This window comes from Pleurodeles waltl, chromosome 10 (assembly GCF_031143425.1).
Source record: "Pleurodeles waltl isolate 20211129_DDA chromosome 10, aPleWal1.hap1.20221129, whole genome shotgun sequence".
Lineage (NCBI taxonomy): Eukaryota > Metazoa > Chordata > Amphibia > Caudata > Salamandridae > Pleurodeles > Pleurodeles waltl.
In genome coordinates, this window is record NC_090449.1 from 944,500,978 (window position 1) to 944,525,207 (window position 24,230).

General features: G+C 44.8%; 1 protein-coding gene across 4 annotated transcripts in view; it reads right to left on the reverse strand.

Annotated features, from left to right (window-relative positions):
• Positions 1–24,230, reverse strand: part of DYNC1I1 (dynein cytoplasmic 1 intermediate chain 1) — a 1,447,115-nt gene that overhangs the window by 1,119,017 nt on the left and 303,868 nt on the right. For all 4 annotated transcript variants that reach the window (XM_069211741.1, XM_069211739.1, XM_069211740.1 and 1 more), the window contains one exon: positions 22,417–22,532. In XM_069211741.1, coding sequence (XP_069067842.1) covers positions 22,417–22,532 — 116 coding nt within the window. The remainder of the gene's footprint in view (positions 1–22,416; positions 22,533–24,230) is intronic.

The following is a 24,230-nucleotide window of genomic DNA, read 5'->3' on the forward strand; positions in this document are numbered from 1 at the left end:
AGGCAAGGGAATCAAAGACGATTCATTCCCATTTCGGAATAGGTTACAATTCCTACTTGGGGACTGGTAGCTTTTGAGTGGCTTGCAACTGCTATTATAGTTGAAAAATAATGATACATATCATTAGTAATTGCAGTTTGGAAGAGATGCCCACAATGCACCTCTTTCAAAGTATAACTTGTAATTCATGTCTAACTCATTTTTAGAGTTGGTAAAACTTTACAGACTTCGAAAGTGGGATTGGTACAAAGTTCTAAATTTCTTAGTGCTTGCACACCAACAAATTTAGGTAATTGCAGGGTTTGCAACTGCTAAAAAGCTTAGTACATCTGGCCCTAGGTTACTTAGGGCCATATTTATGGCCTGGTTTGCATCACTCTTGTACCACGCACCGTGGTACAAGAGCGACGCAAACCTTAAGTGAGATTTATGAAGCCATGCCAGGCTTTCTTGTGCGGCCCTACATGGTTTTATAAACCTCAAGCAATGGAACTCAGCAAAAATCACTGACTTACATTAATCTACACCAAAGAGGCATTTCTATGGGAGTTGCGTGGATATTCAAAAACGTTTAAATCTGGAAATGCATCAAAAAGATATGTCTCCCCAGGAGAAGCATAACAAGGAGCAATATGTTTATTTCTCCTTGTTTTTACCTCTTTCTATGTGTTCTTCATTCTACAGCACACATAGAAAGAGAAAAACCTCTCTCCGGATTATATTTGTGCAGGAAGGGACACTTCCAGCATGCAATGCAGGCACCATGCTGCAAGGGTGCCGGCATGGGTGCTAGGCAGTCAAAAGGGTGCCAGAACAGGGGGAAAGGACAGGAATGAATAGTATTGGTTAAGTACAGCACATTCCTGCCCTTTCCCTGTGATGCAAGGCAGAACAACAAGGTGACTTGATGTGCTGCCCTGTTCCTTAGTGACTCAGGATGCAAAACTCAATAGGTCCTGTGCACTGATAACACAAACGCTTTGCAATGGGAGTGTCTGAATAAAGTCTAAACATCTCCCATAGTCACCAACACTTTGAGCCTGGAGACCTAAGGAATCCTTTCCAAAGAAAATAAGTTGGGTTCATGTGCAAGTCTTCTGCAACTCCAGGCAACCCAACACAGAACACATTTTAATACGTTTGTGGCATCCCGCTCTCCTAAAGCAAAAGAAGGCACAATATGTAAATGTTCAGCCCTCACAGGGAATTAAAGGTCACTCCTTTTCACTAAGGGCTTAATTCACTTCACCCATTTGCACAGCCACAGCAGGCTGGTAATTATTTCCTTTTTTATCCTCATTGTTTGTTGCACCCTCTGGCAACTTAAAGCCCTGTTGGCTTCACCCACCAGGTCACCTGGGTGCACTTTATTCACTGACCATGCAGCAGACCCTAGGATCAGTGAGGTCTTTCTGACTACACCATTCATGTGGCACATATTTCTCATTGCAGAGCAGGGGAGTCAGGTGTTTCTCTTTCCTTTTTGGAGTCTGTTCTGTTCTTCATTGGGCATGGCGGAGGTGGCACTTATCAGCCACACATCCCGGGCTGGGGGCTCTCTTTCTTCAAAGGGCATCTGGTCACAGCTGGAAAGCTACAGCCAGAGTTGTGGCATGGCTGTTTCTGAGTCCACCACCTCAAAGGATGTACATTCTAATGAGTGCCAGTTCACACAATGGTCTCCCAGGGGACTCAAATCCAAATTAGCTCCTCTGGGGTATTAATTCTTTGCAGTTGATGCACGTAACCCTCATGGCATCCACTGCTGTGCTGACAATGCAACATACGAGAAGCTTTGTAATATTTTAACAGCTCTAGTCCTGTTGGGTCAAATTAAATAGAGTCTGATGCTGTTTGATACCAATTGTGCTTTCCAGCACTGGTGGTGCTTTAGGACCTTTGACCTCAAAATTTGGATGGTACAATCATGTATTTTCCTGAGGAGTTCAGATCCCTTCCCACAACTGCTGGTGTTACTGCTTCTCTGTCTGGCCAGTAGCATGGCTGTATTGGCCTTAACTTACTCTCCTGTCCAACCATTAGTGACCTTGCTGCCCACTCTACAGCTGCCAGCAGTGCCTTAGGATCATCAGGCAGACCGCTCTCCCTGCCTGCACTTCATACGCACTCAAGGTCTTACAACATTTGGAGGGTGACTGTGTACAGCAGACTACTGCAGTACCCACTTCTAGGGCATTTGAACTAAGAGCTGTTCACAGAGGTCCAAGCAGACTTCTTTCCTCTAGGTTACCCAGTAAGTCCATTCTAGGCAGTGGTTTGTCCTTGATGTCGGTCTATCCTTATACTTCTATTTTCCCTTTTATTCCTTAAGGTTCTTAACTTTGTGGGGGTTTAAAAATTGAGATGGAGAACTCTAGAAGGTGGGAGTCAATAACCAATACAGAGATACCTCATCACCCCTCATCCCCTCAGGGGTACTTCAAGGGAATAGCCCACTAGCTATCCAACCCTGCACAGCATTCTGAGAAGAATCAAAATGGCACATTTAAGGGACAGTAGGACAGATTTCTCTCTTTGATTGAAGCTCTGGAAACCCAGGTGAAGTTTCTTCCCTCCAAGTTTCATCATCCCCCAGTTCCTGCAGTGAAGGGAGCCAATGGTCTGCATGCCTCCCTTTGTCCCAGGTAGAAACATCCTGCCAGTGTTTGTCAAGTATTTGCAGGTAATATCCTATGGAGATTTCCGCCCACATATTTGTCTCTCAAGAGAAGGCTACTCTCTAAGAATGGGCCTACTGTTCTGGGGGAGCAATAAATTGCAAGCTTGCCACAACAGTAATTATCTGGTGCATTAGGGTAGCTTAAACATAAATTCCATTGGGAGACATGGTTATGGGGGCCCAGATGGTGGCTGCGAGTTAGAGCTGCTCCTGCCCTCCTCTTCGAATCCTCTGACATCTGTGACCTGTCAGCTGTCCTGTGGCCCCCTACTTTGCCTTTGGTGGGGGCCCCTGGTAGAGACATAACCTAGTGGGCTGGGGGAGAGCAGTGAGCGGTGATGAGCCCATGGGGATGAGGTGGCTATTGCATGGCCTGGACTAAGCTAGCGGCCAGCTCCAGAGTATGAGGGGGCCGCAGAGGTGATCTGGCGCTTGGAGGCCGTCGGGACTGGCCCAACTTTGCAGTGGGGGAGAGTGGCTATCCATTGCCAGCACCGTGGTGGTGAGATCTGTGGACCTGCCAACACAAGAGGTGGCTGCAACATGGCCCATGCTTCCTGTTCTTCGCACCCTGGGTGTGGTGAGGAGCGCCATCAGGCCTCGACTGCGTCATGGCTTGAGTCTTCGTGGTGATGCAGAACAGTGCTGCGGAGGAGGAGCATTGGGCAGATTGAATGGGGAGGTGATGCCTTGGGCCTGCTAAAGTCTGGTGTGGCGGACTGTGGGACCTGGCGGCCTAGGAGCAGACGCCCCTGTTTGAAGTTGATGGGCGCAGTGCCCTCCCATGCTAGGTGCAGAGAGACACTCCCCTGTCTGCTGCTGACTGCCTGCCTGTTGAGGCACCCTGACAGCAGGTGAGTTGGAGTGTGTGGGCCCCCCATTGTGAGTCACAGTGGCTTCTTGCCATGTGGAAATATAAACTGGCTGCCACTGGTGGCTTTGCCTGGGATTGCTTATTGCCCCACTGATGTCTTGCCCTTCCCTCACTGGTGGAGGTGCTGTACATGGCAGGACCGTCCCTGTGGTTGATGGCCCCTGGAGCGGCCAGCCTGTGAACAGTGGACTCTTGTGGTGTGGTCAAAAGGGGACCATGACTTCAGGACTGGTGCTTTTCCTGTGTCTTTCCACAGCTCCAGAGCTGTGAACTTTCTTTCACATTAGACTTCAGTGGTTTGCTGCCCAGGGCATGAGCCTACTTGGTGGTGGATCCTCTATTTCAGACTGTGTCTGCAATGTAGGCTTTGGCTTGCAGCCCTCCGCATGCAGCCTGGCCCAGTGCTCTACATGTTTTTTCTGGATCTACAAGGCCTGTCACCTCCATGAAGAGACAGTTGCTCTGGCTACTTGTGCTGCCCCCTGGGATAAGCAGGCCAGGGGCTAAGACAGAGGAGCCTTTTCTGCCATGTCTCAAGGTGCATTGGCTGGCCATGAGCGGGACAAGCTGGCACAATCTAAACAAAGATGGACCACTATATCATGATGGTCTCAAATACCACTGGTGCCGTGAGTGCTCCCCTAGTGACACAGAGGCCCCTCACACATTCTGACCTTGACACCATACTTAAGGCAATCCAAGACTTGAGAGAGGCAGTAGAGACAAAGGTGGGTGAGGTTCAATTGCATGTCTCCTTGCTGAACCTGGACCTCCGGAATGTCGCTGGTCGGGTGACCAAGGTGGAGATCTGGGTGTCCTCGGTAGAGAACGAATTGGCAGCACTCAAGCATCAGGTTTCCAAATTACTCTCAACAGCAGCTGGAGGTGTGGGCCAAGGATGCTGAAAACTGGTCACGTAGGAACCACCTCTGGTTTGTTGGATTCCATGAGGGAGCTGAGGCCTCTGACGCAGATCATTTCCTGGAGGAGTGGCTGTGCTCCTAGGTCCTTGCTGACAGTCTGTCACCGTGGTTGTTGCTGGAGAAGGCACATCGGTCCTTGGCCAGGCTAATTCCAAATGGGGCCATGGCACATCCAATTATTGTGCAGATTCTCAACTGTTGAGACAGAGATGCTATCCTTATGGAAGCCAGGGCACACGGGGACCTCCTCTTTCAGAATGCTAGGATAATGATTTTTCCTGCAAGTGGTCCAACAGCATAGGTGCTCTTTCGAGGAGGTCAAACAGAAGCTCCATGCCCTAAATCTGCAATATATTATCATGTTTCCTGCAAGACTGAAAGCGATCTTCAATTCTGACCTTTATTAATTTGACACACCTGAACAGTTATTGGAGTGGGCAGCAGAGAGAAGCATGCTCTGGCAGACAGATGGATTAGGAAAGCTTGGACTCCAGGTGGGAGGGAGTGCTCCCACCCTTCCCTCCATGCCACTGAGGCAGAAAAGAGCCTTTCCCATGACAATTGTTCGCTCCTCCACAGCCTGGGGCTCCTCTGGATCAGACGGGGCTGGTGCAGTGGCCAAGAGAGGTAATCAGGATGCCATTTTATCGGACATGGTGGACCTATCTGGGTCCTGGAATGAACCCAGCACTTCCCACGTACGACTTGTGAGAGCCTGCAGGCTCAATGGAACTCAGCTGATTGATACAAGGGGATGGGTTAGGTTTCTGTTTGTATGCATTTCTTGGTAGTGTTGAGACTGTTCTTGCTATTGCTCCTACTGAACTTATTTAGCATGTAAAAACTTGAACAGCTGTCAGGAACAAGGTAGGGGGACCCTTGGGGCTATTGGAATCAAGCTTGTTTTGCTAGAGATATGACTATGGTTAGGGCGACAGATGCTTCTGCAGCTCACTGGCACTGTTAGTCATTCCCAAATGCACTCCTTCCCAGTTAACACTTCCCGCACCAACCATGCTGAGGTGAAACCAAGCCCGTCCGTGTCCCAGTGCTCAGTGCAGGGTCGACGGACTCTCTGCCTCTATGATAGCAGTTAAGTTATTGTCCTGGAATGTGAACAGCTTGATTGACCAAAGTAAAAGATCCGATGTCCTCCGCTATTTCAACTTATTCAAGCCAGTAGTTCTTACGTTTCAGGAGCCGCATTTACTTGGATCTAATTGCGCCCTCCTTGGCCATTATGGTGATGAAAGAGTTTATCATGCTGGGTTTACCTGTGGATCCTGTGAAGTGGCTATTTTGTTGCAAAAGGGTTTCCGTTGGTAGTGTCAGCCTTCCATGTGGATCCTCAGGGGAGGTATGTGGAGATAGAGGGCCAGCTGGAGGGTAGGTATTACAACTTTCTATCAGTGTATATCACACAGCAGCAGCTCCTGTAATGCTGCGCTTCCTTGGACCCCTCCTGCTTGGTCTTCCAGAGATGGATGTCTCTCGTACACTGCAGCCGGGGTATCAGACACACTCCCATCAACTATCCACCTGCACAGATTCCATGAGGCTATGTGATGAACAGAGGATATGGCATCCCCAAGACCTTGTCTATACTCACACTATGTTGCACAGTGATCTGCTTTGGCTCCTAGCTGTGGATGTCTCCAGAGTGTCGGAGAACTGAGGCTTTGCCCCAGCGGATTGGAGACCATGCTCCCCTTCTTCTCCAAATTGGTTGCCCAATTGCTATCAGGGATATACTCCTATTTTGAGATCAATCAGGATACTGTGTAATTAACTGGAAACTTATGGGCAGCCAGTAAGCCTGTGCTTAGGGGTCTGGTAAAGAGCTAAATTTGAGGCAGGAAGAATCAGAAGAATCAGAAACTTGAACAGATTATGATCCTGGACACCAAAAATATCATCCTGAACAGCAGGTGTGGCGGTAGCCCTCGGTCTACCTTAACCATCTGTTGATGCTGGCGGGTTCTCACATGCAACAAATCTCACTGGAGAAAGCCCAGCAGTGCTAGAGAGCATTGACCCAGAGGGTTTATGAACATGGGGGACAAGTCAGGAAAATTCTTTACTGGTTGGTCATGAGGGAGAAATCCCCCAGGGTGGTTCAGCTGATCAGAGATGCTGAGGGGTAATTGTATGAGTGGCCTCTCGACATTGCACAAGTCTTTGCAGATTATTACCGCACTCTGTATTAATGCAAGGTCTAGACCTCCCTATGAGGTAGCACACCTGGTGTTGGGTGACATCCCGCTACCCTTGGTCCCCTTGTCTTTGGCCAGGGATCTTGAGTAGCTGCTCACTGTCTAAGAAATTGGGGAGGTGCTATTGGATAGGACCCCGGGCAAAACCCCCAGGCCCCAGCAGGTTTCCTGTAAAATATTATCAGAAATTCTGGAGTCTCCTGCTCTCGCATCTGCTGGTGATGGAATTGGGGGTCCTCCCTAACTGGTTGGATTCAGCCACAATTGTGGTGAACCATAAAACAGGCCAGCTGTTGGTCAGCTGTACCTCATGTAGACGGATTTCCCTTATTAACTCAGAAGTTAAGGTGTTTGCCAAAGTCTTGGCTAATCAGCTGCACCATCCTTTGCCCTACTTGATCCATCCACATTAATGTGGCATCATGCCAGCCTGTGCCCCCTAGCATTGTATATGGAAGATCCAGGTGGCCCTCTCCCAGGCAAAACCTCTTCGATGCCCTTCGGTCCTACTCTTAATGAATTATGAGAAGACCCTTAACACAGTGATAGGTCATTTTTAAGTGCTGTGTTGGAGAGGGCTGGGGACCCTTATTGGCCTCTGTATGTCCACCCATGCTCCTAGGCTCAGGTTAACAGAGTTCTCTCCCTCCCTTACGAATCCCTAGGGGTACCTGGCAGGGCTGTCCCCTCTCCCCACTTTTATTTGTCCTGGCCATCGAGCCTTTGGCATGTCTAATTCAGTGTGATGCTTGTGTGCAGGGGTGGTCGTGGTACGACAGCCCTGAGGAGCGCATTGCATCGTACACAGACATTTTGCAATTGTTAGTGAACCCACAGACCTCGGGCCCATGATGCTTAAAAATCCTGACAATATATGAGGAGGCTGCCGGTCTCTGGGTGAATGTGTCCAAATTTTATTGGTCTCTATTTCAGGTGATTCAAGTGCCTGCTCTTGGATCTCTGAGATTCCCGTGCACCACCTATACTTTCAGTACCTCAAAATCTATATCTCGTGCCTTCTGAACCTAGCGTGGAGCCTTAACTTGCCCCTCCCCCCAGTCGCAAGTATGCGAAGTGACCTGTAGAGGTGAAAGCATTTCCCACTTCATGTCTTGGCTTTGTTTAAAATTACAATTTTGCCTGGATTCTTTTTGTTTTGTCTAATATTCCCCACCCAATTTCCAGTTGCTGGTTCCAATCCCTCACTTCCACAATCCACACTTTCCGTGTGGCCTTCATTAACTGCTGGAAATCCCCCCTATGATAGTGGGATTGGTATGGCTAACTTAAATTGTTTCTCCCTAGCCTCAAAGTCTTGATGAATAATGATTGGCTTAATGGGGGATGAGACAACCCAGCTTACTGTGTGGAAATAACTCTGCTCGGCCATGACGGGCTCCTGGGCCAGCTTTACGGGGCCCCAATTCATCACTTCCTTTCAGAGAACACCCAGGCTGTGCTGTTATGTTGGAATGCAGCACTCCACTTTGTAGGTTTATGGAGATGACTCCTCTATGCCAGGGTACATGGTTGCATCACACTGCAGTGTTAGAGGGCTTTGTGAAATGGGATAGGATTGGCATTGCTCACCTTGGGCATGTTTGTGTGGGTTCTCAGGTAAAGGCATTTGGGGACCTGCAGGAGCAATATCAGCTTTCTCGTAACCAGTTGCACAAATACCTGCAGTTGCGACATGCGATGTCAGCCAGTATCCCCCCTGGCACTCAGGTCCCGGAGTTCAGACCCTTTATACCAAATTGTTGATGGAAAAGCTACAGAGGGGAGCAATTTCACAGCTGTATCGCTCCTTAGTCATCAACACCCTGGACCATATCCATAGGCTGAGACAGAGGTGGGACGCATGGGGGGAGCTTGAGGACACCAAGTGGTGCGAGGCGAGGATGGCCCCCTGGGAATCTCCATGCGCCTTCACCTGGTCCAACTTAATTACTTACACATTACTTAAATTACCTCTATAGGGTTTCACAAAGCTGGTATGATCCCTCGAGCAAATTGATTCTGGTGCTCTTGGCTGGATGCAGACTTCTTCCTTTTGGTGCGGTCCTGCCCATGATTGAAGCCCTACTGGATGGGATAGAGAGAGAGCTCTCCTCACTTCTTGGATGGCCCGAGATATCACTTCCAGGGTTGCTTTGCTAGGGTTACTGAGCGATGCGGACGGGAAAAGGGTAAAACAAATGTTTATCAGTGTTGCAATGTTGGTTGCTAAGTGAGATATTGTCCATAAATGGAAGTCCGCAAACCCCCCTTCTCTGTGGCAGTGTGGCGACGTGGGGGTGGGGGTGGGCTGGGATGCTCCACAAGAATGACCTATTTACAAAGCCCAGGGGCTGCCCCTGGAGACATGAGAAGTTATGGGGCAAATGCTAGGACTACCACTGACTGGATGCTGGGAATGGCTAGGGTTCGATTATGCTTTGTATTGTACTGTGTCGTGCTCAGGTGGGCTGTGTGTTTTGGCTTGTGTTTGGTTGTCAGTGAATGCAAAAAAATCAATAAAGATTTGTTGTCAAAAACATTATTTCCATTGAAGAAGGCTCAGGGTAATATGCTCAATTTTGAAATTACATAAACTAATGTATATAGAAAAAAACCTGTCTCGATGTGTATTTTCAACCCAGACTTTGTTAGGATATGACACATCATTGACTTTCCTACCTCATGCCAAACAAAAGATTATAAGCATACCTTATCCAGTGTTTAAAAACTGTATAAACTCTCAAAATGTTACATATCAATCAAGTCAAAAGGCGACATTTCTTCTTGGATTTAAATACAATCAAAATGTGTTGCTTATCATGTTATCCTCCACTGTGCCTTGGTGCATAACGGAACAAAAACAAAACAGCAATGCACAATCTTATAAAGCAGTGTGGTGTTGGAAGTAAGAGTGTTGGGATCCGTGTGGCCTTTGTGAGGAGCGTTTTGAGGCTGTGCATGTGTGCAGGTTCTGATTATTCAGTATTGCTGCATAATTCCTTTTATACGTTAAGTGTATTGAAGAAGAGTGAGTTGTGCATTTGCTTGATTCTACCATCCTTTTGGGAGATTTGTTCCCATACTTGAATGGGTATTATCCTCAGTTCTGTGACATCCATGCCCTCCTTGTGATGGCAAGTGGTTCTAAATGCTGGTTGGTGGGTTGTTCGAACCCTGCATCACCTCTTGCGGAAGACATAGTTTTAATGCATGCAGTTATGGATTTGTCTTGCTGGTTAGGAATTTGATACTTTTAAAGTTTGTATAGAGAGGGAGGTCACATAGATGCATTTCTTTCTGTAGAAGGGGATGTTCAGACTGTTCGGACAAGACACACATCTGCCTTCTGCCTGCAACAACTCCTAGTGGCCCACCGCCCTGGGAAATGCCCCCACTCCTCTGGACCAAACACACAATACGGGCATCATCCTAGACTCCTCTCTATCCATTACCTGCCAAGTCAACACACTCTCAATGGTAGCATAGCACTGCACTGCATGAACGTCTGCAGGACAACCTTGCATGGAATGAAAAAAACTTGTGCAAAGCTATATTTATGAAATTCACTCCAATGAGGTAATTGGTGCTCATGCTAAAAACTCTAATGTACAGAGATATTAACTGGCAGATTTACTAACGTTTTCAGCTGGGTTTGTGTGACAAAAGTGACACAAATGTGCGCAAAATGTTTATATTGGATTCACTTTTCAGCGCAAATCTTGTTTTGAACTGGAACTTTCTCTGAAAGTAATGTAAATCAGCACTTTGCGTCTAGGGGGCATTCCATGGTTGGTCCATGGGCATTCACATGCAACTACCCATGGTTTTGGAGTACAGCCATATCTACTAATAATAGAAGATGGGGCTTTGCACCATAAAAATAACACATCTTTGAAGTTAGTGTTAAAAAAGATAAATAATTGTATTTCTCCTACCTTTTCACACTTTGCATGGGTGCTGGTTTGTACAAGGTATTTTGTATGGAATGGTATCCATCCAGTACAAAAGCACTAGACATGATGCAGACACCTTTGCACCATGGAGCTCATTGTATGCCACCACTAGGGAGAGAAGGCAGTGCTTAGTAAATACAGTGCTTTCCTTCTTTTTCCCCTCTTGTGCAGCGCAGTGCAGCAACTTTGGTTGCAGTGCTGGGTGGCATCTTTGTAAACCTACCTCCTACATGTTAAGGCATTTTTTAAAGGTGAGTGAGCAGTGTTTGGGAGGAAATAAGGATTTGTGACACACTCTCCTGTTCAAATTTATATATGTAGGTAACAGTTCAAGTGTAAGCTGCATACAATTCCTCATTTGGCAGGAATTACATGTTATGCCTGAATAGCACACGGCAAGGCACTTGCCCTTTGCTTGCAGTTCTGCGCAAAGCCAGGCTGTACCACTATAGTATATCTAGCTTTATGCAGAATCCTAGTGTTTGTGTAAGTCAGTCCCTATGATTCTTAAGATTAGCAGTGATTTGGCGCTATGCAAATTAAAGGCATTTGGCTCTGATCTCCCGCCAAATTTTGGACTAAAAAGTTAATTGGTGCTAATATTTACACCAGGGCCGGCACTAGGCATGGCAGTGGGGGCAGCTGCCCAGGCCCCTGTGCTTAGCTCCAGAACATGGTGCCCCACAGAAGTGCACCATAGTCCACCACTTATCTGGGACACAGTGAACTTGACACACACGTCTCCTACTGTGCTCACCCCTAGTCAATCACATCATGAGGTGTTTTAGATTTTTATGGCAAAGGCGTCTTGATCTCCAGGCACTTAAAGGGGGAGTTGGCACTTCTTGAGATGGGGGCATGGAGCATTAGCATTTTGTTGTTTCCAGGCAACAAAGCATCTCTTTGTTGCCCAAACTGATCAGCAGGACACAGGACATATCAAGTAAGGAGAAGCAGGGCACAAGTCTAGCGTAGAAGCCAAGAGGCTGGGCACCACAGAAATATGCTAAGACTGTCCCTGTGTAATTTTTAGACATGGGGACACATTCAGCAGAGCCTGCATGTTGTCTACTTTTGTTACAAGCACAAACGTTCAGGCAGAGAGGAGGCTTATCAGTTTCCAGGTAGGCCTTAACCATGGCCGAAGTTAAGGGATCATCAGGCTTCTTTTTATTGGAGTATCATAGCTGGAAGCGATCTGGAGCCTCACACCTGAATGTAATGGAGGGGATACAAATGCACACAGCTTATCACTGCACAGATACTTAAGAGAGGCCTGCAGTTGCGACATGCGATGTCAGCCAGTATCCCCCTCGGCACTCAGGTCCCGGGCTTCAGACCCTTTAGGCCAAATTGTTGATGGAAAATCTAAAGAGGGGAGCAATTTCACAGCTGTATAGCTCCTTAGTCATCACCATCCTGGACCATATCCCTAGGCTCAGGCAGAGGTGGGGGGCATGGGTGGGGGAGCTTGAGGATGCCAAGTGGTGTGAGGCGAGGATGGCCCCCTGGGAATCTCCATGTGCCTTTGCCTGGTCCAACTTAATTACTTACACATTACTTAAATTACCCCTATATAGCTTCACTGATCTGTGAGGCTCATATTGCTAGATCGTCCCTGTGAGGCATGGGGTGGGGCCCACTTCCCTAGACCTCTTAGCCATTGTCCAGCGCTGCGAGGCCCAGGGGAGGGGGATTCTCTCCTGGGCCACATAGTGCTACACTGTGACTGTGAGGCACAGGGGAGGGGCCTCCCTCTTTTAACAAAAAAACTATGTGTGATTCCAACCACAGATTCATAGTTAAAAAGTGTGAAAAGAGTAAACCACTTTCCCTCTGTGCCTGGCGCAACAGTTTTGGTGCCTGCTCAACTATAACCATAAGTAAGAGGAATTTTCAAACTCATACCGGTAAAAAGGCAGACAGTGGGTTTTTCATGTTAAAAGGAGTGCTTGTTAAAAAGGGATGACAGCCTGTTGCACTGTGTGTTAGCAAGAGCCTGAACCTCGAAATAGTTAACTCTGCCAATGTTGCTAAGTACAGTTCACTGTCGATCCATCTGCCCATCCAACTCCATATCTACCAGTCTGTTTATAAAACCTTCCCACCCATCTGCCATTCAACCAATAAAATGCAGCCATCTGTGCATCAATCAACCAATAAAATCCATCATCCACCCATTTATGTGCCCCCCCCCATAAAAAGGCCTCATAGCCATGATCCAGCATTAAGTTGCCCATGCGAGGCCCCCTACACTTCCCTGACCCTAGCAGCACTGTATAATCACTGTATGAATTGAACCCCCAGAAAACCATAGAGGTGAGAGGTCTGCTTCAAATACAATGCCTACCAGTCCACACTAGCATCCTAGGACATCAATGCAGCAAATCACCATTGACTTAGCACCTGGCTGCACAGTTTCAGTGTGTCACTAATCCTCCCTGCTCCATTAATGTGTTTCTGTTTCTTGGTAACTCTGATTGTAGCTGTGGTGCTGTTTCCTTACTTGAGCCTGTCCAGTCTCCTGACTATGCAGGGCCAAGTCTGGCTGTACTGCCTTGCTACAGGTGACTTGGTCCCTTCACCCTGAATTTTGTGTACATTTTGAAATATAAGGGCAAAAACAAGAAGTAACTACTTTTGAAGTATTCGAGAGTGACCTTATGGTATTGTTCCATGATTATTGGAGCAAACACAGGGATACCTAGCAGAACTTGGTCCTTAAAGGGTATCAAATTGTAAACAAATTACCTTGTTTTTTTTAAGAAAGGTGGCAACTCTATTCATCACAACATGGCCAGTGGAGGAAGCATCCTCAATCATGCCTCACAGCTATGACCTAGCATTGTGATGTCCAGGGCAGCGGGTCTCTTGACTAGGCCTTGTGGTGCTACACTGTGGCTCGAGTGCCACACAGCGCTGGGGAGTTGCCTTATTTCTCACAAAAATACTGGTAATTTGTTTACATTATACTACCTGGAGGGACCACATTCTGCTAGGTGGAATTTTTTTTGTGTAAAAGCACTGTTATTTCTTTATGTCATAGCAGTTAACCAATGTGCTTGCTTTTATAAACATTTGCAAATAACTTAAGAAGACTCACAAATATCTTATAAGTGTTTATTCTTTTGCTGGGGCTTAAACAGGAAAAATTTAAAAATGGCAGATTCAACTCCTTTTTCAGGCTGTTTGCAAGTATGGACAGAAAAATACAGGCCATGCTAGTAAAATAGTGATAATGGTGGCAATCCTACCATAAGATTACTTGGCGTTGCCGCCATGGTCCAGTGCTCATGATGAGCAAGCCCTCATCTGCCCTTGTAGCACTACACCATTGCTGGGAGGCCTAAGTAAGAGGGCCCCCTCTTCCGGGCCACACAGCGCTGGATCATGGCTGCTGTGCTTAGAAGAAGGGCCCCCATGGGCTTCACAGCGCTGTACAATGGCTTCAATGCCATGGGGAGGGGGCAGGTATTTGCTGGTAGATGTTCTTTTTCACTTTCACCACTGCACTGCTGCTCTAGTGCCAGGATAACCCAAGACTGCCCTCCTCCTGCATTCCTATGCAATTCTTGCTGCCCCTAAGCTGTCCCTACACCACCCAGTCTCTGCCTGCTCCATCAATTTCCCACACGTCTGCCTTCCATCCCTACACTGCTCAATCTCAAGCTTCCTGACTGCTCCATCCTGTAACAGCCAAGATTCATATTTTTCCATATCTCCCTTCAATATCACAGTCCTGTACCTTCTGGGTCTATCTTTAAACACATCACCACTATACGGTGTTCTGCAAGAAACATCTCTATACCAAGGTGTGCCATGCCCACTGAGCTTGTGGCTGAGGTCTGGCGTGTGCTCTTGAGTGTCCACTACCACTTAATTGGAGCACTTACAGAATTTGGTTCTTGAGTAAGTCACTTTTGTGCAGCTCACCTTGCTCTCAAGAAAGGGACATGTGTTTTTTTAAGTGGCCAGTGAACGCTGGAGTAAACATACTCAATTTTGTGAGAGCTGCGCTCAGCGTTTCCATCCAGTTTGACTACTGTAATCCACTCACAGAGCTTTAAAATATATGAACTTCATTTACTTGGGGTATTTGTGTTCTTATTCATTATACTGATATCTACTCTCGAGAAGATGTGTTTCGCGAATATCAATGAAGCAAAAAAATATTAATTGTCCTGTGATGTCACTTCCTATGATGTCACTTCCTGTGATGACATATCGCATGCAAATTAGAGGGTGCCTTGCATCGTTCGTTTTGCCCAGAGCCCCAACAATCACGGACCCGCCCTGATTTTACACCACTTACCGTCGCGAACGCTGCTAATCAATCACAAGACTGGGCTCATTGAAAGGTACAAAATGAGGACTTATTCCTAACAGCTGTTCATTAAACCTATAGCCTGTGGAGGGCAGTATTTGCACATAAATGACAAAGCTAGCTGCAACACAAGAAAGTGCTTTACTATTGCAATGCATAATGCTGGAGAAATGTTTTAATGTACGCACATGCGAATACACTGAAAAATACATTACTATATGTTATGCATAATGTCAACAGAGAATGCTTTGACCTGTGAGGAAGGCCTACTATATCTAATTTTCCCCATTCGCTAGGACATAATATTATTGATGTTATGTCCCAAAAGGCACTTGCAACAAATGTACTAATGTATTTGCTAGTATAATTGTTCGCATTAGTAACTAGCGTAGAGATTACTAACGCACACTGCTGGAAAAAAGGCCGTAGGAAAACGTAGCTGATATAATCAGTTATTGCACTGACACCCAAAACAACCGCACGAGTCTCAACATTATAGAAACCTAAAACATTTACACGAGAGGCACTTTTCATACGTTTCTTAAAAATAGGGAACAAACAAACAACACGCAAAGAAGTCATAGCCCCCTCAAATGAAAACGTTAAGGAATATGTTGAGCTAAACACTTTAAAAAAAGTTGCACATGTATCAATTATACAGAAATGTAAAATAACGTACAATCCTTTATTTATCTCTGAGTTTGACCAGCAACATAGTTGATAAACCGTTAAAAGACAACTCTGAAAAATCAATTTCCCATGGTGCCTCAGTTCACTTTCCTTATCACCAATCATCTAACTGCTCTTCATTTTATAACATTTTTTTTTACTTCGTTAAATTCGAATAAAAGTCGACCTCAAATATGCAAACAAGCATTTGCAATGCTATAGGTCTCACGTTTGCTCCAGTTAGAGCCATTAGTGTTGTAAATTTCTAACTAGGCTTTTCTTGCCACTTAAGTTGAAAATGAAAGGTAAAACAGTTGACATAAGCGTGCCGATTCAAAGCGCCACGGCCGCCATGAGAGCGAAGGAGACACACAAAAAGAAAAAGAAGTTCGCTCACAGTCAAACGTATGGGCAAATGTGCAATTATCCATCTAACAAGGTCGATGGCCAACGCAATAACAAAACTGCCCCAAGGAGGGACAAATGTAAAGCATTTACAAATGATAACAAAGGATTTTTAAAAAGGCAAGCCCACGAACGAGTGAAAGTGAAGGGTGTGCGGTGAGCATGGTTAAAAGCCCACAAGACTCACAACAGGTCAAAGCGCTTGCGCACTAGACCTAAAAAACAGAGAAACCCGGATATCTAATTGTCAACCTCTTGAGTGCTGGCCCTCTGGTTTGCGTGCACCGCCAAAATTAACCATCGTATTTACAAAATTATAAGTGTGTACATGAACCCCTGCAGATACATGGATAGGATGATTCTGCATGTCCATGCCTGTGCAGGGAACAGTTCTGCATCCATCCTTTCAACAGTTTCCTTCCGTGAGGACCTAACACTAAAGAGCCAGATAGGTTCATCACTGCTATTGCGTTACAGCAACGAATAATCGAGAACAGATAAAATTCTGCTCCTGGTGCTGGCTGCCTCCAGAAACCACACAAGGAATATCGCACAATATCAAGGAATCTACAATCGTGCGGATTTAGATTTTTTTTGCACAGGCAGAAATTCCATACTATGAGACACTTCCCAATCAACAGTAAATAGCTCAGTTTATACCGCTGAACATCCTTGCAAATTAGAACATGTCATCATCATTGACTTTCAAAAATGCACAAACCTGACTCTGAGACCTAGAGTTTTTTTCATTATTTGAACGAGTGCTCGTGGACCGCTACACAATTTTGCTCTGCGCCAACGTTCCATTTTAATTGTAATTCAAAGCAATCTTTTATGTTGCTTTGCACCATGCGAGTGGCTGCGCAAAACCAACTGGCTTTTTTTTAATCTGCTGTTACCCAATACCATTTGATTTTACTAAAAATTATGGGCCAGATGTATCATCACGGCCCTTTGCGATTCGGAAATAGCGATTTTTAAGAAATCGCTGTTTCCGACTCGCAAAGTGCCATGTATCACATTTGCGAATCGGTAATAGCAATTTCTTAAAAATCGCAAATGCTATTACCGAATCGCAAATTGCAGTACCGGACCCATTCGTATCTATGGCCCTTTTGGCCCATATCTGCGAATTTTTTTCATTTCCAAAATTGCGATTTCTGAACCAGAAATCGCAATTTTGGAAATGCAAAACCCCAGCGTGCTGGGGGGCTAAGGCCCCCTCTGCTGCAACCCAAAACATTTTTGGGGGACATGTAAGGTGCACACATGCCGAAAGAGCACGTGTGCTTTACATGTACAATTTAAAAATGCATTTTTAAATTTTGCACATGGTTACCACCAAGTTCAAGTTGGTGGTAATTAGCGATTCCTAAATGCCAAAATCGCATTTAGGAATTGCTTAATACATGTGCTAAGAAATCGAAAATAAGGAATCCTTATTTGCGATTTCTAATTTAGAGAGTCGCAATTTGCGACTCTCTAAACAGGGTCGCAATTTTAAGGAATCACTATTTTAGCGACTCCTTAAAATGTGCGAATGCAAAATGCTTTCATACATCTGGCCCTATGTGTATACTCATAGGTGTTTTCAGCCAGAATTAATTCACTAGTCTGTTGTGTCGTTCACATTTTTCGTTCACCCACTCCAGCATGCAATGGGTCAGCCCATTTCAGCCACTGGCTGACTTCTCTGATTTACAACATGTTGCCCCTTCACAAGGAGTACAGACCCACACAAAATTGATCCCTTTTGTGCGAGAAACTACTATGGTAATGTCTGCTTTTTTGAGACCCAAATTTATTTTTGCCATTAGACAAAGTTTTTGGTTGCCGAAGGCCAGGCTGCTTCCTCAACAATAAAGTTCTGCAAAAATCATGACACAACAAAACAAGAAGGGCCAAAGCCAAAACACCAGGCCTATTGGCTTTTCCAATACTTGTTTAAAAGTGTTCCACACTTTGTAGCTCTGTGGGAGCATAGTGATGTTTGCTTAGTGAGTATGTGTGGTTATCCTCTTGAATTTAAGAGGGTAGGGGGTGTAAGGGCCATATGTACGAAAGCTTTTTTCCATAGACACAGAATGGGTAAAATCCTTTCGTACATCTGGCCCTAAGTGCGGTCTTGTAAGGGGTCTTGAACTCCCTGCTATGGTCATACAGACATGCAATACTAAAGCATCAAGTGTCACTGATTGCATTTTTCAAAAGAGGTGTACATCAAAAGGGACACCTCAATGAAAAACATGGCACCTCTAGGTCAATATCGACCATGGCAGTTATCTTTCATTGTCAGTATCCTTTTCTTGAGTAGGTATCAGGAGAGTGAACCAATGATAGGGGAGGCAACTGACCCCACAACAACCTCACCCATGCTGTCCCTAGCGAAAAGGAAATGGTAATACACTGCTTTATGGTGACAACTGTACCCACTGCTATCCCTGGGATGTAATAGTTTATTGATCAAATACAATACTTACAGAGATAATTGAAGTAATGAAATAGAAAACATTCCCTCAAAAAGCACAAAGCGATGGAGGCATCAAATTATTTCCAAACCCAGTGCTACATTAGAATCAGGGTCATGCACTTACCCATGTTTAGACAGGTTAGCATATTTCCTTGTCTTCAATCATGCTTGGAAGGTTCGCCAGGACAGAAGGGAATTCCACGGGCTCAACTTACATGTACCACACAAAAGTCAAGGCATGATATCATCTATAAGGTGTGTTTCCGCTGGTGTAACATCTGGAATATTGTATGTGACTCAGTACGGGAGTACTCTTTCCCTGTATGCTGTTGAGGGAGTGGGTTGGACGAGGGAGAGAAAATGTTCTTTCCAGATGTGTGCTCTTATATATTTCCAGCAAGAAGCTAGGTTTTCCAAGATGCTTGTGTTTGCATTCATGACCCCAACTGGCAAAATTCTCTCTCCTCAATTACTGTAGTAGACTCTACTCTGGGTAACATACTTCTACACTCCGTAGGCTGCTACGGGAGGCTCGTAATAACACTGCCTGACTAATTCTTTGAATAAACACTATTGACATATCATGCCCACCCTAAATCAGTGTGCTGGCTCCCAAAAAGGGAGATCACTTAATTTTTTTTAGGTTACAGTCGGCAAGTCTATGCAGGGCTACACCCCAGGCAACTCAAACAAAGTCTTCCAGTCTTACGTGCTATCAAGGCACTGGCTATCATCAGCTCTAAGTCACCTGCATGACCAGATTCAAAGGTTTTAGAGACTGATAACTCCTTGTCCCTGGATCCACAAGGTAGAATGACCCCTCTCCTCTCGACAACTGAGGATAACTTCTTAAAGTTCAGGAGAAGTGCGAACATCTATTCATACCATTCACCATATGGCTTATAGTGTAAACATTTTATCTTCTTCTTAAAATTCTAAGGCTATGAGCACCTATTATCAGGTCCAGTCAGACTTTCAGCCACATGCCCAGGATTAGCCCTTACAACCTGGGATCCTTATCAAGTCTTGCCCATTTCTAATGATTCTTCAAAATGTTGAATTCAAATGTTATTTGCTTTCCCCTCTCCCTCAGCACCTCAGGTGGTGTAATGTTTATTCGTTTTCTCTTCTTGTACCCTTCTGAGTGTTCAGAGATGCACATTTCAATTAAAAAAGTAGTTATCTACTGAGATTAGTTAATAATTATGCATTCAGTTAATGGAAACTTTGGAATTACTCACCACAGTGTACAAGCAAAAAAAATGATTGTCTAACAGAACATGCCAGCCCCTTCACCTACACAGTTTATAATGTTTCTGATTAAGTTAATCTCCGCTAAGAATATATAATACTTCAAGCATGGACGATTAAGGGAAATAACTAGAAATACGTTTCTTAACTTTCAAAATGATGTCTTGACAAAGATTCCCGGATAACTAACAGGTTCCAGTTCTTAAGATAATTTTCGGATGAAAATGTTAGCACTAAAGCCTCGGTAATTTGTTCATTATTCCAATCATATACTTTTAATAACAGCTTTGAACAGATATCTCAACATTGGCGTTACACCTAGGTATGAATTAAAGCAAAAATGTCCAAACTTTACAAGTTATGCACACATAAGCTTTCACATTAGTATTAAAGCCTGTCAAAATAGGAACAACGGTAAAGTACTGGTACTTACAAGAAGCACAGAAGGGGTGAATGGAAAGGAATAGCTTGCAGCCATTTTGCAGATTCAAACAATGTACTGGAGGAGTGTGTTACCTCAAAAGCTTACCTCCAAAAGACAACCTCCAATAGAACAAACAGGAGTTTAGCTTTTTACCTTATGGGGCTTATTTAGGCTTGAATTAAAAAGCTATTGGATTTAATTAAAATACAACAAAATCTGCATAATTACTACAGCTTTCACACTTCGGGTCCAATAAAAAACACATGGATTATGATCGACCTAGGTATAAAGACAGTTCTGGAAATTGATTTGGTAGTTTAGAAAGCAATTATCCTTGCTTTTATCCTCTTTAAGGCACCCCTTAAAGCGCCAACCATTAACCACAGTGCAAAAAGTTCAAAGAGTCTTTGACAGAGGGTAAAATAATGAAAAGAGCAGAAATGTCTATGGTGTGTCTCTGAATCCCATAGAGGACCTCCAGAGAAGAGTATTAATGAGCCATTTAAAGAGTGACCTTTAAACTCCGGACTGAGCCCTAGAGGGACTGCAACCAAGATACCTTCAGAGAGGTCCGTTCTTCCTCAACCATTCATTTTTTGGTAGAAGGGAGCAGTGATCTTTATGCAAGAAGAGGGCTTCATCACAGGTAAAGCCAACCAGCCGGATAATAAACACCTTAGCCCAAATTAACTATCTTTGAGGCAACAAAGCATCAACCCAGCATCAAATTTAGTATGTTGTTGCGGATGACGTTACTAGCACTCCCACAAAAAATGACAGAGGAGCGAAAGCCAGGCAGCTGTGTCTACTCGAGATACACCTACCAGTACAAATCCGTACATGTAGGCAACAGCACAGGGCTTACACATGTAACATGTGTCCTTTAGCATAAAGAACACGTCATACATAGGTATATCAGTCACACGCGACCCCTTGCTTGCAAGGGCTTGCACTTGGCATTAGGATTTGGTGCAAACCCACATCGTGCAATGCGCCGAAACCAATGTTTTTCTGAGAACTTCTGTTTGCCTCAGACTGAAAACCTAAGAACCTGCTACTCATATGTCAATTAAGTGCACTGGCTCCTAATTGAGATATGAAGAAGGCAAATGCAAGAAAATTAGGCCACTGAAGATTATAACTTTATTGTAAGTGCCCTTTGAATTTAAATGAACTTGAAGAAGCAGTTGCATTCAGCTCCAGCTTAAATTCTCCCAGGTAAAACCACACTTAAAAGTATAAAAGTTGCTCATTCTGCTCAACACCGTGAGTTGTAATGTTGATTTAATTCTGTCCAAGGTGTCCTAAGTAAAGTCTAATGAGCGTGCTAATGAAGGTGTTTGAAGAAATACTTCTACTTCTAGAGCGAAGCAGAATAGTGAATAAATACACTAGGGAGCCATGTGAATGTAAAACTGGATGTGTTGACAGTTTCATCACACTCCACACAACAGAACATAAAATACCTAAATACTGATTCTCACCATTATCACTTCCACCACTATCATCTCCAGCTAACAACCTGCTGGGGGCCATGGGCAAACCAAAAAGTACAGGCAGGACATACCTCCGGCCAAGCACTCATCAAAACACAAGGTTTGTAAGCTGCAACAAAACTGCACATACACAAATGATGACATAGCGCACAAACCCAACCATATTCCGGTCTGCGTCAGGATCGTCGAAATCAGGGCACCAAAGCACTGGTCTGATAGTGCTGCAAAGTCATGTTAGGCGCAGATTGTGAGCTATGTAGGTACGTCTCGCTAAACATATATTAAAGCCGCAACATAGCGGTCCTTCAATTAAGTCACCATCCTCTCTCACATATTTGACATGTAAATAATTACATTTGGCCACCATCTTGTTTTGCAACTATGAACATTTTAAGAGGTTCTAACATAGACAGTGAAACACATGTAAGACATAACCCCTTTCTCGGTAAGCAGTAATTACATATCACAAAACACTTTTCTACATACATTATCTCATAAGACATATGTGTGTGGTACTTATTACAGATGAGTTATGTTAGCTCAATAAAAATGTGTACCATTTTTTTTACAATCAATTTCCTTTAAGGTCATTCTCTGAAAATACTTCTTGGCTTTTGTGTCAGAGTTTGTAGATTGCGGAGTTGACCACCTGGATCCATCCTTCAGAGACGTTTCTAGTGCAAAACACAACAGTACGCAAATATATTCTAAGAATTTTACGACATTCCTGTTACCTTCAATTTGGTGAGTAGTTACAGGTGTCTGTGTTTCCTTTGAATAGGCTACAACTTCTCGCGGCACGAAATCTACTTGGACAACTTTTGAAATTCCGAGTTTTTGTACCCTGCGTCTGGAGAAACAAGATACAGGAACTGCTTAATTTCTGAAGCGGCACCAGCATACTCTTACAAAATAGCATTTACAAATTTACTTTGGACTCCCAACAACCCCTCCCCCCCCAGGAGCCTACACGTCCACTTTACTTTAAAGCAGGTTCAGGTGGGTCAGAGTAATGTCAAATTCTCAGACTAAACATCGACAATGCAAATTACTTATTTAATTGCATGCAAATGTCTCTCACATGACTATCCTGGAAATATGGCAATGATCCGGCCTTCTTAGACATATATTGTGGGTTTTCCTGTGGTAGGCAGTCACTTTTGGATCAGACTCCTAACCTTGCCCCCCGGGGGCTCGTTTGCTGAGATGGGATTTAACAATAACAACATAAGCAGGGCCATGTTGCTGCCACATCTGCCCAGTGGTTATGTCTTTTTGCATTTCCCATTACTCAATTCTACATTCGTGTTGTAAAGGTGGATGCTACTAGTGTCCTTGCAGACTAGGAACGGATTTTAGTAAAATACTTAGGTCCTCTTTCTCTGTTCTCTTTAAATCTCAATTCAGGATAAGCCCCTGGATTCAAGTGCAAATGGGAGTAGAGGAATTATTGCACCTGTGAGTTTTCCCTGTACGAATTTCAACCACGTAAAACCAACGAATCTGTGTGGGGATAAAAACGCAATATATCGAAGTTTCATACCTCTTAGCAGGAAAAAGCATGATGTTACCGCATTATCCTCCATTACAAGGAATGGATATTGTGAGGTGGCTGTTATTTGGTTCAGTGATACCAGGGCATAGAGTCTCAGTTTTCAGACAGCATTTCTGCACCAAATAACAGGCATTACAAGTTATTGCACCTTTGAATCTGAAATAATAGATGGATTACATAATACCGGGTCTATTTCCACACGTAAATTTCTGATTCCATGCCCAACAATGGGCCCAATGGGATCCGTAGTGCTGGAATGGGGTGGCGCGGAGTTAGGCTGTGTCTCCGACTGCAGCCCCTGCCCCTCTCTATTCCTAGTTTTACCAAATGAGGATCTGCATCCAGTCAAACCAGTCTGGTATTGTCTCTCAGGAAAACACCTGACAACTCATAGTGTGATGGACCAGCTTCTCCCAGAGTTAACACTCCACCATACTCGTAGTGATGCCCTAAGATTTTCCCAGCTAATTTGAGAGTTTTGGGGGGCTTCTCCAACAATTCCTAAGAAACAGCAATAAACCAAGAGTGTACACTTTTCTTTATTCGCTGGTAGTGGCTGTGACGTGTATAAACTAGATGGGCAGAATCAGGGTCCTTGCTGCCTCTTGTAGAATGGAAAATGAAACTGTTTCTAAAGGGAGGGGCTATGATCAAAGCTTCAACTGGGAAAGGAGATCCAGAACTTTCGCAAACTCCTGCCTGGACGAGCACATATAAACTGTACAGGTGCAACTGAGCTGCATGCAGACGCACTGTTGGTCCTTTGCCATTATTCCTATGGCACTTTCCGTGGCGCACTGAGCACATGAAAGTCCCCTCTAGTCAAACCTCTGTAAAGTGTCTTGATTTGCTGCCATGACCAAGCCTGAACTTAGATTCGCAACCCACAACACCCTACCCGAACTGGCAGAGTCAGACCCGGCATACCGACTGGAGAGTGGAACCAGGAAATGAGAGGCTACCTAAATGGCCACCAGAGACAGTGAGTGCCCC